A 14,389-nucleotide genomic window follows, 5' to 3' on the forward strand; every position below is an offset into this window, starting at 1 on the left:
TATTCTATTCTATTCTATTCTATTCTATTCTATTCTATTCTATTCTATTCTATTCTATTCTATTCTATTCTATTCTATTCTATTCTATTCTATTCATGTTCCAGAAAAACTTATTTTAAATAAATGTGGTAAGAGTAATTCTTCAAAAGACAAATATTACTTTTTTTTTTTATCATGGGAGCTTCTACTATCTTAAGTTTATTCTAAGGCTTTCTGCATATGTATGCCGGATTCAAATAGGTGTGGAAGGAACTGTATTTTATGTGCACAATTTGAGGACAGTTTTCTGTACAACTAAATCTTCCATGCCCCCAAAAGATAACAGATTCAGAAGGCAAACCGTTGGATAAAAATCAACTCACTGGAATCATACTGGCTGCTTTGATCATATCAGGCTAAAGCTCTGTGATAATGACGTTAAGCACTTTGAGATTTTGCTCAACCCTGCTTTAAGTCTCAGTTGAGTTTCGAATTGCCAAATACTCCAGCATTCATCATCAGAGCCAAAAATGAAAACTTTTTAGCTTTTGGCATGAATGAAAATTAATACTTTAATAACCCTTTGTGCCACTAGGCTTTACCCAGAGCTGGATGTAAACAAAAGAGACAATATCTTGTATTTGTGAGCAACAATTGGGGAGTTTCATTTGTTTTTGTTTTCATGTTGAATGAATGAAACAAACAAGCAGTGGTCTTTGACTCCAGCTAATGCCAGCTTTGCATGAATTACAAAAGAAGGGGGAAGTGTGGACAACTGAAAGGGAAGAATCTGCGGAGGGAGAGAGAAAGCAAACAAAAAGGCAAACAGAATAGTTGAAAGGTTTAGTGGGATGGAGCAGAAAGAAGATTTTCTACATAAAGATGCACATTTCTATTGAGACTTGGCCAACAATTACAAATAGACAAAGATTCTACTTCTTCGGAAAACAGATTTTAACAATGGTCTTAATTTAATCGCACTCATTATTTATTAATTTCATGACAAAACGAGCTGTTTTCACTTTAGCAAGAGGAAGAGACTCCATTTTATAACCCTGCTGTACCAACTTTCAGAGCGAACAGGTTTTATTCTTAAATTAACCTGAATCTTTTTTTTATTTTGCAGGTAGAAATCAAATGCCTGACAAGTTTAGCAATTATCTGATTTCATATTCTCCCAATATCTTCTTAACAAGAGACAGAAGAAAAAAGGAAACAGGTTTGTATATTGAAATCCCAAAAACAGGTTTAAATCTGAGGCAAAAGGACATTTGCTAAGTTTTTCTGAAATCTTTCGACTTCCATCATGGAGTCTTTGTCAATTGCAACGCCTTGCACTGATACCAAAAAGATACCATCTGTTGAAAAAAAGAAAGTACCATATTTAGAGCTCAGCTACTGCATTGTAGTTAAGAGTCATGTCAGTGTGTCTGACGCACAGAGGGGAGCTTTAAAGAAAGCAATCTAAAAGGCCGGGCAATGAAAGAAGGAAATTACTAAGATAGATCTTAGAAACCTAGAAAATATGCTTGTGTTGACAGAAAGATTGTCTCTCTAGGGTCAAATATTTCAGCTCACTGTTTTTAAACAGCATTTCCTGCAAATATGAGACTGTCTCTGAAGACTCTTATTTCATGTCTTGGTTCTAAAACGCCATATTCAGAAATGAATGTTTACATCTCACCTTTTGGATGTTTCAGGTTTTAGGGAAACTCTGAAATGGGAACCTTGAGAGATGATGAAGTGCTCAACTAAAAGCTTCACTCAGTCTGCCTCTTTTGTTGAGAATTCATTTATAGAGTTAATGTACCGACTCAAGTACAATAAGAGACGGGGCTGTTTTCTCCCACGCGCGACTCAAGTTAGTCTCACCTGATGGCTGCCTGCAGCTTTTAAATAATGCTATATCTTAAATGCAGCAATTTTTTTCCCCATATTCAAATTCACAGGCTGTTCTATGATACTGGATGGTTTTGACAACATGCCAACATACCATGAAAGCTTCCTTCATGGTCATAAATCTCAAATAAAGTCTAATTTTGGTTCGTCAATAAAAGCAGCAGCCTAATACATACATAATCATGTTTTCTTAAGGTCCAGAGGTTTTAGGATTGCTGCACTTTAAAAACTACAGTGCACTTTAATGCTGCGTTCAAAACAAAACTTTTCTTCACATTAAAACCACCTAAACGGCAAAATTTGGACACTGGGTCAGACACTGGTCAAGTTGCTCTGACGCTTTGAGGCTCTGGAGCTCTGCACTCTGGTTGTTTATCTGCTCTGTTCTGTAGCTTTGAGCTTTAGCTTGGCTTTATATGTTAAGATCCCACTAAAATATGTAGTTCTTGTTTGGAGCACCAGACCTCCAGCATACCGCCGGTCGGCAGCATGGAAATCCTTACTGAAAGCTTTCTGCTGCGGCTAGCCTGTGGGGGATTTTCCGCTGACGTTCGTAGCAAATGGAAGTGAATATAAAGAGTTTTTAAGGTTTGTTGTAAAAACTCCAAATACCAGAAAATATAATCAAATATCTTTCGTTGGCATGTTTTAACATTTTTAATTAATTTGTGTATTTATAAACTGTTTTGCTATAGTTAATACAAATATTTTACTGCAGCAATTATGATCAGAGCTCGCTCTCTGTTCCTTCTTCTTAAAAATCCATTCTTCCGGCTTTTTTGTAACCTTTGGAGTTTACCCCCTTGATATTTATTTATTCTTCATATGTAGACATTTCTGGAGCAACGGTAACAGCATGCAGGTAGTGTCTATCTCCATCCAAAAACTCCTGGATCAGCTTTTCTGATTGGTTAACGCTTCGGCGTCCAGCAGCAAAAGTAAAATTTTCTGAAACACTCGGGTGCTCCAACGCTCGGATGCCTGAACACTCAGAAGATTCAAAGCTAGAATGCTCGTATGCCCCACTCCCGATGCTCCAACGTGCCGCTAGACCTCTTGACACCGTCCCCCATATACTTTGCATGTAAATCTTTGCATGCTCTGATGCAGAAAATGTGCCCGGCCTGAACGCAGCTCAAAACAAAGACACTTGGGAGAAAGTGGGAAACTGGGAAACTCAAGAGCTCAATCTAAGAATTTAAATCTCACAATTTGCCTGTTCTATTTTTAAAATGTATGACATTACCAATGTAAAAAGGGTAAAGAATAGTGACCCTCAGGTTAAAGTTGCTTAATGCATATGTCAACACTATTTGAATCTGAATGAACTACAAGGAAAGAACTGTCATTGGAACAGATCATACCCAAGCGGAGATATTAAGTCAAGACTATGGAGAAAAAAAGTTATTAAGTTGAACATGAACATGTTGTGGTTTTTATTTTAACAATATCACATGATTGTTGAGTAATTTCTCACTTCAACCAGACATATAAATATCTAGAACTGGAAAATACTAGATTTTAACCCCAACTGTATCTTCTGTATCTTCACTGCAGTGTTAGCACAGGACTCTCACTGATAGAATATCAGCCTTAACAATAAAGCAACACAAAATCAATAAGGCAGAGCAGCACTTTGGTGGAATAATGGTGGGTTATATTCGCTGGTGAGATAAATCTGTAATTTACACATCAGTAATCTGCCTGCCAGAGATGTGAAGAACTTAATTAGATCACAGTAGTAAATATACATAAACGTATAAAAAGTGGAGTGAGGATTGTGGTAGAAAAAAAAGGTGTTTGTTTAAAGCCAGTAAAGCACGTTCTATCTTTTGCATTGCTCACACAACCTAAAGTGAAAAAGAGAAGTTTTTTTTTTTCTGCTTCTTTAACAAAGTGCTCAAACCAAAGCTGCTTCACACTGAAAACTCTAGTTTTTTCAAAACTGGGTTAACTCTCTAACAATCGGCTTTGACTCTTTTCCCATTTGACCCGACTGCTGGCAAGCTGTGTGTCGCTGTCCCCCACCACTGGGGATGTGTCTAATGATGACATCACGCTGGGTGAGTGTTAATGTCGACAGCGCGACAGAAATCAGGAAAGTACAGCGTCAGTTGTTCAAAAGGACCCTTCCCAGTCAAACGACAGCTGAATGGCAACCCACTTCCCTGCAACTCCCAGCAAAATCCACTTTTTTACTTTGACTCCACCCTTTCACTGAAGGGAGCCAGAGAGTAATCAATATTCTTTGTGGTTTCACTCCTATTCGTCAGAATCCCTCTCATCAGTGCTGCGCCATGTTTAATTAATGTAAACTGAGTTGTTTCGACTTGTTAGATCAGAAGCAACTGCCACAGTGTGTTGACGTCCAAACATGCGTTCAATGGCGTCACGCAATTTAGAGTGTCAACCTCGCTCTGGTGTTCCCACAGCATGTTGATCAGAGCTGAGGCGATTTTAACGCAGGTTGCTTGCCAAGTCGTTTGACTCGAGTCTTTTGACCAGGGTAGACAGGCGTCAGTGAGCTGTTCCCACTGCCACTAAAAGCAGATTGTTCTCGGCTTTAAACAGGCTTTTCTGCCAGTGTGAAAGGTTTGTAGTTTAGCTTTTTACAGCTTTTGCTATAAACTACAAATACATTCATGCTGATGCTAGGATGCTCTAACCTAGTAAAAACAACCATCACAAAATATTCTATTGGTTGCTGGGAGGTAAATTCCTTGAGTTGCAGTACCAAGAAAAAATTCTAAATGGAGACAATAAAAAAATAAGAAATCCGATTTATTTTGCTGAGAGGTATGACACACCAAGGTAAACTAAACTAATTAGTAGCTTTGATGCATAACAAGTAAAGTTGGATTTCACAGTGTTACGAATAATAGTTTAAAAAAATAAGTTAACAAACCTAAACACTGAAGCTCAGATACAAACAAAGCACAAAATTCCTTATCTAGATGGTACAACTACATTAGGTCCATAGAAACATCTGTGTAAACCTGACAGAGGTTAGTCCACCAAATCAAACTCTCAGAAACTTTTGATGTGAGTCAGTAATAGGTGAGTTTCTGCCCAAACAGAGAGAGTTTCAAACGGCTATTTCATCTCCCAGACAGTCAGGAGCTCCCTGTCTGTTGAGAGCATTAAGCAGTCTCAATGTCTCCTCATCTGTTCCCCAACCAAAGATCTCGATCTCATCATCCTCCTCTTCCTCCCCCTCATCCTCCCCATCATCGCTGTCATCCGAGTTCGACTCGTACTCTGAAGCGATGCCCGACTCGCGAAACCTGGAGAACTCCAGGCAGTCCAAAGATTTCATTTCTCTGGATAAGATGCTTGTCGGAGCATCAGGCACATCTCGACCTCGAGTCACGGATGTGTTAGGCTTGAGCAACGGGGGAGGCGAAGGGAGTCGAGGAGGTGGAGGCCCCGGCGGTCCTGGGAGGAAACGGAAACAATCCAGTTTGAACAGACACTGTTCCCTACCTAGTGGGCTTCCAAAAGTCCCGTTGGTAGAGGAAAAAGCGTTGCTGGTTGCATCACCGGGGCTTAGTGCAGAGAGGTTGATATCCGACACTTCGGATTTGGGTGTGGTGGCGTCGCAAATCACTGGAGGTACCGTGGATCTGAAGGTGATCTCCAACAAGCTGTCCTGGGAGCCCACTGGAGAAAAGTAAAAAAGTTAAAAAAAAATACAGAAGGATGGAGTGTAACAAAGATCCGAATAAACAAGTTAAATAATATACCACAGTAGGAAACATTTTCTCCCATCAGATATATTTCCATAAATATGCCATCAATAAACCAAAACAGTTGAAAAAGAAGCAATATAAATCCTAGCAAAATAAATATCTGGAGGCATTGACAAAGCAAGGAAAGTAAATGTGTTTCACAGTATTTCATCATCATGCTGGACCTCAGTGAAGTCATTTACCCGCCGTGTTAAAAGGCAGGCAGCACTGACCTCCAGCTCAAAGGTGCTCTAAAGAAATTGTGCATCTTCTTAACATAAAACTTAAGGCACAAATAAAAAAAAAAAACACTTTGCAGACATTGCTTTCCAAATCTCAGTTCTTAAACAACAGGAAAAAAACAACTCATGCTCATGCATATTTGCATTGTTTAATTAGAAAATTAAAATGTATATCTATATCTAGATATGTAGACATACATATCTACATATAAATATATGTAGATATGTATATCTATATAATATGTTTGTCTTATTTATTCACTTTGCAAGAAAGTGAGGAAGTTTAATAATTTCAAATCAATTTCAGATCAATTTCCTGATGGTAATCCATTTAAGTAAGCATGCCACAAAATGTTCTTTAGCTAAACTGAAGGCAGTGTAAAGTTTGTACATATCAAACTTTTGCAGACTTACTTCCATCTGCCCTGAGATACTTGTACCTTATTGCTTCATGCCAGAGTTGCTGTCATGCATCGTCCTTTCTACTGCGTTATAATGCCATTAACATATAACAAAAGAAAACTCACGAGCTAGGAAATTACATGCCTGGACCAAATTTTTGAGGTGGCCTCCAATCACAGCACTGTTCATGAATACACTGAAGTTCTGATCAGCTTATTTTTTCAAAAAAGACAAGAGCTTTAATCTGCCTGCATGTCTAGGTGATGGATTTGTGACCATGGACGTGATTGGAATGTACAGCTACCATCTTCTAAAGCCTTTAAACTCTGATTCCTCTTGAAGAGAGAGCCATTTAAACCCCAAAAGAGTTATTGGATACTTAAAAAAAAATCTGATAATATAAGAATTTCTTTCATCTTGGTCATGCTGTCCATGGATTTTAGGCAGATGACAGGTGTGACTAATAACGCTGAAAATAACTAGCTCAGTAAAAGCTTGTCAATCATAATACACCACAGAGAAAGCGAGTTGCATTGCCACTGAAAGATGTGCCCCTTTTAATTTTGAATGGTCATCTTGCACCAGGCATGCCAAATCTAAACACTTTCCACAAACAGAACTGAGCAGTTACAGATTTTTCGAAGTAAATGTGGAGAATTAATTTCGAGTTCCAACCTTTTCCATTTTAGTTGTCCAAAAACGTTTTCCGTGTCTACAGAAAGTTTTCAAGAGGGGACCGAGCAGCATGCTAAAAACTTTAACTTGCATAGGCAAGAACAAGCAAGAGTCCATATTTGAAACATTTGTTGATAAGATTAAAGATCGTTTCCTGCAGGGTGACATTTGCAGGGCAGGCTGGGCTGCTGTAGCCCTGAGAAGATTGTCTGTCTGAATAGTCAAAGAAAAGGCTTTAAAATGCACAAAGCTGTAAAAGACCCATTGGAGAGGACAGAGGGGGGCCACGACAGATGAACAGCAGAAAGACGTGTGTTGACTCTCAAAAAAAAATCAGAACGCTGAGAGGCAGATAAAGAAGCATAATCACTGGCTCACAATAAAGTGCAGCGGCTTCAAAGAGCAGCAAAGTTTTACTGAGGACTGCCATCTTTCTGAGCATAAACACAACTGGACATATGTGCTGAGAATGCATGCACTCATTCTTTACTTTGTTCTACATTTAATTTGCTAAATATTTTGGCACAATTTCTACAATTGACTTTTACAGTTATATTTGGGTAAAATAATAGTGTTGGTTACTGGATGCATGTAAGCGGTAAATGTTTGGACTGGTCAGCTACAAATGAAGCACCCATTTGGTCTTAATACATTCATGTGAATCTGATCCGCACACTACCGGGAATTAGCATCGTAGCCCAATTCTGTTCCTCTACCATGACAGCGCTGTATCGTTTTCTGTTTCCATATTTAATATGAAAAATACCATCAAGGCTGTAAGTTTAACCTCTTGACCCCAGCCTATGACTGCCCTCTAGTGGTCAAATGTGATGAGCTCATTTAATAAAAAAATTTCAACTCCCAGGTGATCACGGCCTCTAAGCATTTGGCACAATGCGGTTAACATTGCTTTAACTGAGCATGAAGTATAATAATATCATTTTTATCAATCTTACTATCATTATTATTATAGATGTACAAATTTGAAACATAGGGAGTTAATGTAGAAGTAGTAGGTTTCTCTCCAGTTTAATGTTTTTTTTTTATGCCCGTATATGTATTTTATACCAATGAACACAAATTTATCATATGTGAATAAGCTCAATCATAATTAATCTTTTAAATTAATGAGAAATCAACTCACTGGAATTTGGTCCAGCCATTTTGGATTCTAGCTCCTGGATCTGTTTAACCAGCAGGGAGATGTGCTGCAGCAGGTCTTTGTTTTGGAGAAGCAGCTGATGAACTCGAGCCTGGGCCTCCAGCCGAGCGGTGGCCTCCGCGCTCAGCTGATCCTTCAAGAGATGGACCTACATGGGAGGACGAAAGGGAAACAATGGTGGGGGGTGAATACAGATAGAAAACACAGAGAGATGATAGGTTGTTTGGCCAAGCATACAAAACAAACTAAATATGAAGTCCACTGCCATAACAAACTATTTTGGTAACTTTGGTAAATCTGCTGAGGGTTCTGTTTTCAGAAACTGGGTTTGATCAGCAGGAGAAAACGATTGCGTCTAGTCGAGTGTTTAAATTGCATCGTATTTGATCAAAGCAGAGAGGAGCTAAGTTCACGCAACATATGAGTGCCCAGAATCAAGATCAATCAGTGATAATCCACTTGGGGCTGCTGAAGTAGAGTCATTGTACAAGATCAGAAGCACAATATCAAGAGAGGAAGGAGTTTTGAAATAATAAAACAAAATCCAGAACTCAATGTAGTAGATGAGTTAATCATAAACTCATTATCGTACTCTTAGATTCATTTATAGCAGACAAACTTCTCTATAGTCTTGTTAGAAATATTTAACTGCATAGTTTAAAGAAGCACTGTTGCCTTGCAGCAATAAGGTTCCGGGTTTGATTTTTGGCTGGAGGTGTTTCTGTATGGAATTTGCATGGTTTTCCTGTGCATGTGTGGGTTCTCTCCGGGTACTCCAGCTTCCTCCCACAGTCCAAAAACATGACTGTTAATTGGCATCTCTAAATAGTCCTTAGGTGTGAACGTGTGTGCACGGTTGCGTGTCACTGTGTGTCTCTGTGTTGCCCTGCAACAGAATGGTGACCTGTACAGGGTGTACTCCGTCTCTCGCCCGTAGACTGCTGGAGATAGGCACCAGCATGACCCTGATGGAATAAGTGGGAGAGGATGGATGGAGGTCTCCCATCAGTCAAGGCACATTGCTGTTTTTCATGTCTTGTCCTTACAGGCAAAACAGACTACATTTTCATTACATTTTTGAAAATAATTTGGGCAGGATGTCACCATCCACATATCATTTAATGTGATATGATTGAAAATTGATCAGATTACAACAGAATGATTACTTGTTATTAATTAGCATCGTAAGAAAAACAGTACTTCAAATTCAAAGGTAATAATAAAACCATGCAAAAAATACAAAAAATAGATAAATTGATTACAGTTTATCTATTTTAGCATCATAACAGATGCACCCTCAGAGCTTTACTGTTTTATATCAGCTACTATCAAAACAATTTCCATTTGCTCTATGGCAGCATAATGATGTTTGGAAATTCACAGATTTCTCAATGCAGAACCATTGGAGAACCCACGTGATGCTGTCACACACATATCAGCTTCCCTATTGCTCTCTATGAGGTCTTCAGCTTTCAAATCATTAATGTTTAATATATAATAAACCCCATAAACTTCATGGGTATTCCTATATACCTGAACATTAGAACTGTGAACATTCGGGCATCTGGAAACTTTACTGAAAGGTGAACCAGTCTTATGGGAGTAAACCAATATCTTTTGCTTCTTCTTGTTAGAGGTGTTCCCTTAAAAAACATCAAAAAAAGTTCCTCCAATTAGCTTATATTTTTCCAATCATCCTATTGAAAGCTGAAAAAGCAATGACATCATCATCCTCACTTTCCAGTGTTTTTAAAGGCATGGTAATCTTGGTGTATATAAATTCCTGAATTTTGGAGGATAATAAAAAAATAGCTAAAACATTTCTCACCCATTATTCTGGCATCCAGGAGATTATTTTGGCAACGGCAACTGACCTCAAAGCAAAAACTTTCCAAGAACCCTATCTGTGCCAGATTCTGTAGGAGTTAAAAATCAAATAATTAAATATTCAGATTCTAAAAACACGGTTTAAAACTTGATTTCAATTATAAAACTGAGGAAGAAGATACCTTTCTCTGTATGCCAAACTTGTTAGATGGTACATGAACAGTGTAAATCCCGTCTATTGGTAAAATAGGTTTTGGGCAGGTGTGCCGGAAAGTTTTCTGAACTCAAATTTTTCTGAAATAAAGATTTTTTTCTAGTTATTTTGGAACTGAATGAAGCCACTGCAATAGCATATTGACATACTTTAGCGCTTGTTATACTTGTTACTGGTAGTGGCCTTGAACCTGTCGACAGGAGGTGTAATCATTTGCTATTTTAGAATTTTTATATCCCTCTTTTAACACAACACTCATAGCAATCCTAATCTTTATTTGGAATGGATTTTTAACGCCTTGTTTATTGTGTCTATACAATGAAAGTTTACAGTGTCTATCATACATCAATTGAACACCTGCTACTGCTATAATAGTCAAAAATGAGCTCATTGTGACAATTAAATAGGATGAGTAAACAGCTTTTATTATGTTTTCATTTAACATCCTGTTTTATTTGAAAAAAATATGCAAAGAGTATTTAATTTCGTCGTAAATGCTTGGAGAACTCTTTCAAGGATTCTGGCACAGCTACATTAGAGACAGATGGCAAACTCTTAAAGCTAACTGTTGGGAGGTATTTTATGAAGATTCTGTTAATGTGGTAATCAGAGAGAAGACCCTGGATGCAAAAAGACAAGGGACAAGTGTAAACAGAGCAACCAACATACCAGTTGATGACTAATTCTGACTGCTGGGTACTTTTCTTCTCCCTTTGATTAACTTTAAACACAATTCAGCATCCACATAGAAATTCTAATAGACTGCCAAAAGATGTAGGATTTTTATGCTTAAATTATAGCGCTTTAATGAAATGTTCAAAGGGAACTTATGGTGCTCTAGTGACAGCTCTGATCCTCATGCAACCTTAATGCCATAGTGTGCTGTGGTTTGCTGGATTAAAGCAGGCTTCATATCAATTTAGGGCTCAGAGCCAAAAAAAATTATTTTACACAATGAATCATTTATATAAGAGAAAAGGTGGGGGGAAACGGACACCATTCAGTCACTGAGCACTCTCAAGCAAAAATGCATACTCCCGCGTGGTTCCTGTGGCGGCAGCCCTATTTTCACTTCAAAACCTGCCCTCTAAATCAAATGTTTGCAGTACCACCTCACAGTATAGCCAGCCACCTCTGGAACAATGTCACTGCTTTCATCAAGTTCAAAGGAGAACATCTTAAAGTCTTTAATCTGGAAAGAAGTTCAGAGGAAGAAGCTGAGAATTAAAAAAGGGCCACTTTTTAATGATTTTCTGACAGAATAGGTGGTGTAGCACTCAATTATTTGATTTGGATTAATCCTGGAGCTTGATCACAGACCAGAAAAGCTTCAAATCGAGGCTAATCGAGATGCAAAGAGGAACTGAGGAAAAAAGAGGGAAATATCCCACAGCTACATGTTATTCAAAAAACAAAAACAAAGTTAAACTCCAACAGTCAGAAGGACTTCTTAATTATAAACTTTTCCTTGTTTCCTGACCTCTTAACAGATTCTTCTTAGCAAGACGTTCTATATGCCGTTTGAGACTAAAAGCGACTTAATCAAACCCACCGATGCTTGTGTGAAGCACTGACAGGTGCATTGATGTATTTTCGAAGAGGAGTAAATCAAGGCTTCTCATGTAGAGAAACAAGTCATTGAGACACGTAATGACTCCCTGGTTTTTTCTCATTTCAGCACGATACAGTAACCTGCAGCTGGTTACCGTGGCAGCATGAAGACTCTTCGCTCATGACGTCAATGGCAACAAATATCCAAGGAGAAAACAGCAACTGCCCCAGAACGAAAAAAAATAACTCACAACAAAGTAATTGGAAATGGAACAATACACCAAGGACATCCTGACTCTCTGTAACACTGCCATGCTCTGCAACATTGAGCAATGGCGTTAAGCATTAGGCTTGTTCTGCCATTAAATTGAAGTAATCATCATGAAAACAATTTTGAATTATTGGATAAGTTGGTGGGCTGGCTGTCATTTATTGAAATAGGTACTCACTGGCCATTTCTAAAGTACCCATTAGCTTGTACAAGATAGTTTAACCCGTTGGCTATTAGGAATGCCTTACGTTTTTATGGCAAGGTACACCCATTTCTAAGACACTATGCTCTATATATTTAAATGAAGGCATCAAGGAGTTACAGCATATCTGTGAACGTCAAGATAACCCCCCCCCCAAAAAAAAAATAAATAAAAAAAAAATCAAAAGATCTGGTGACTTTGGAGGGAAAATATCCACCATATCATTATACCAACAACAATTTCTAAATCCTAACACCGCCTATAGGTTCCAGTTGAAATTAAAACTCAACATACCAAACAACACCTTCTTAAATTCTTTCATTGTGTCCTCAGTTTCCCTATCTTAGCTGAAATAAGAGGCACCTGGTGTGTTCGTCTGCTTCAGTGTTTGACCTTTGTTTTTGTTCAGATAAATATTCCTTCCACATTGGTTGCAATGAGTGGCTAGTGAACTACTAATGCATTTTTAAGGTCTTGGACCAGTCCACAGTCTTGCATCCCATTATTGGATTTTTATATTTCAGACTCAAGGGCTGGTTATACTCCCACAGCAGTGTGTCGCAGTGAGCTTGTCACAGATATTTTGGATTTATGCCCAATATTGAAGCGTGGTCTACGCTATGTTATTCCACGCAACAACGCAAGAGGGACAATCAGGAACCAGCTGTGGATCTAGATAAGGCCGAGGCGGTGAGGAAGCAGGAGTAAGTTTGTGTGAAAAAAGAGGGACATGAGCGTGAAAAAGAGCGGGGATACAGGTGGAAAAAGGGTCCAAGCGTTCTAGTGCACCTCGCTCTTCTAGCTGGTCCATCTTTACGAGTCGTTTTGCACAATGGCGATCATACAAACAAAACAAGCCTGTAAGGTACCAAATAGTGTACCGCGAATGTGGTTTTGACCAATCAGATGCCTACTTTCTGTGGTCACCTATAATTTTCGAGAGGTGCACCAGAGTGTCTGAGGCAGGGGTGGGGGCATATTTGCATTCGCTGTGACACACATAGACGACCTGGTTTCAGAGTATAAATTAGCCTTAATTGTTGTTATGCTGAGGAATGTCTAATGCCGGTACGCCACTAAAAGCAGGGTTAAAGTCTCATGTCTCCGTTCTTCTCTATTCTGATGCTCACTTCAAAATTAGTAATTTACAATGACATCTAGATGCTAAGATACAATATTTGACTACCATGCAACTCTTAACACAGATGAGCAAAATGACCAAACACCTGAACAAGTGTGACCATTAAATATACTTCATATTGCCAAAAGTATGGAGATAAGTGCCTTAATACACTCAGAGGAACTTAAGAAAAACCTCAATATTCAATAATCTTTTTTGTTGGAGCTAATCAGTTCTGGGAAACATGTCTACAATGTTTACAATTCTGTCTTTGGGAATTTTTAACCATTATGTCAGTAGAGCATTTATGACCTCTGGCACGGATGTTGGTTCACAGTCTCTGTACCAATTTATGACAGAGGTAGTTTAGTGAGTTAAGGCTGAAACTCTGTCAACATAAACTAAGTTATGTTGGGGCTGTCTCTAAATCAGAACACAGGCTAATTTTTCTGATTCATTTTTTACTTTCAAAAATAACCTTTAAGCAGGTGAGCCCAGTAATAACACTTTGCTGCATCAATTTTTATTTTTTATTCGTCCAATGTTATTTTCTAAATCCTAAATGTTGTGTTTTCATTAACTACAAGGGGGAAAAAAAATCCAAATTAAAATACAAATAACTGATTAAAAAAAGAAAACAATCAGTGAGTATTTATACTATAACAAATGTTCTACTGAGCTAAATTAATTACTAAAATTAATGAATTTTTGATTAATATTCTAATTTATTGAATGGGCCTGTATGCTCCAGTACCACGTTGACTTGGGAATAAACTCCTGAGGGAAAGCTCACACTATATTTTCCTGACCCACAAACTGTATGTTTGGCATAAAACAGTCAGGTAAGAACTGCTCTCCTTGTATCTGTCTAACCCCGACTGATCCGTCTGACTGATTACTGGAAAGAGAATCATGTTTCTTCACTCCAGAGAACACTATTCTGCTCTAAGATCCAGTGATTATGAGCTTTACACCTATCCATCTCAACATTTTATTGAAATTGGTTATCTAAACTTTAGGGACTTTAGGAAAAGCCTTTCTTTGAAGCTGCAGCAAAACACAGAAATACACACATGTATATGTTCAATAGCAGTTAAGGATGTTTCATTAATTCAAT

At 38.2% G+C, this 14,389-nt stretch overlaps 1 protein-coding gene across 2 annotated transcripts in view; it reads right to left on the reverse strand.

The window, feature by feature from the left end:
* LOC107083026 (carboxyl-terminal PDZ ligand of neuronal nitric oxide synthase protein-like) overlaps positions 1 to 14,389 on the reverse strand; it is a 184,185-nt gene that overhangs the window by 23,972 nt on the left and 145,824 nt on the right. For both annotated transcript variants that reach the window (XM_015371959.1, XM_015371960.1), the window contains exons 9-10: positions 8,070 to 8,235; positions 5,362 to 5,538 (exon numbers count right to left, since the gene is read on the reverse strand). In XM_015371959.1, coding sequence (XP_015227445.1) covers positions 5,362 to 5,538; positions 8,070 to 8,235 — 343 coding nt within the window. The remainder of the gene's footprint in view (positions 1 to 5,361; positions 5,539 to 8,069; positions 8,236 to 14,389) is intronic.

The sequence above is a fragment of the Cyprinodon variegatus genome, unplaced genomic scaffold (assembly GCF_000732505.1).
Source record: "Cyprinodon variegatus isolate N-32 unplaced genomic scaffold, C_variegatus-1.0 Scaffold67, whole genome shotgun sequence".
Classification (NCBI taxonomy): Eukaryota; Metazoa; Chordata; class Actinopteri; order Cyprinodontiformes; family Cyprinodontidae; genus Cyprinodon; species Cyprinodon variegatus.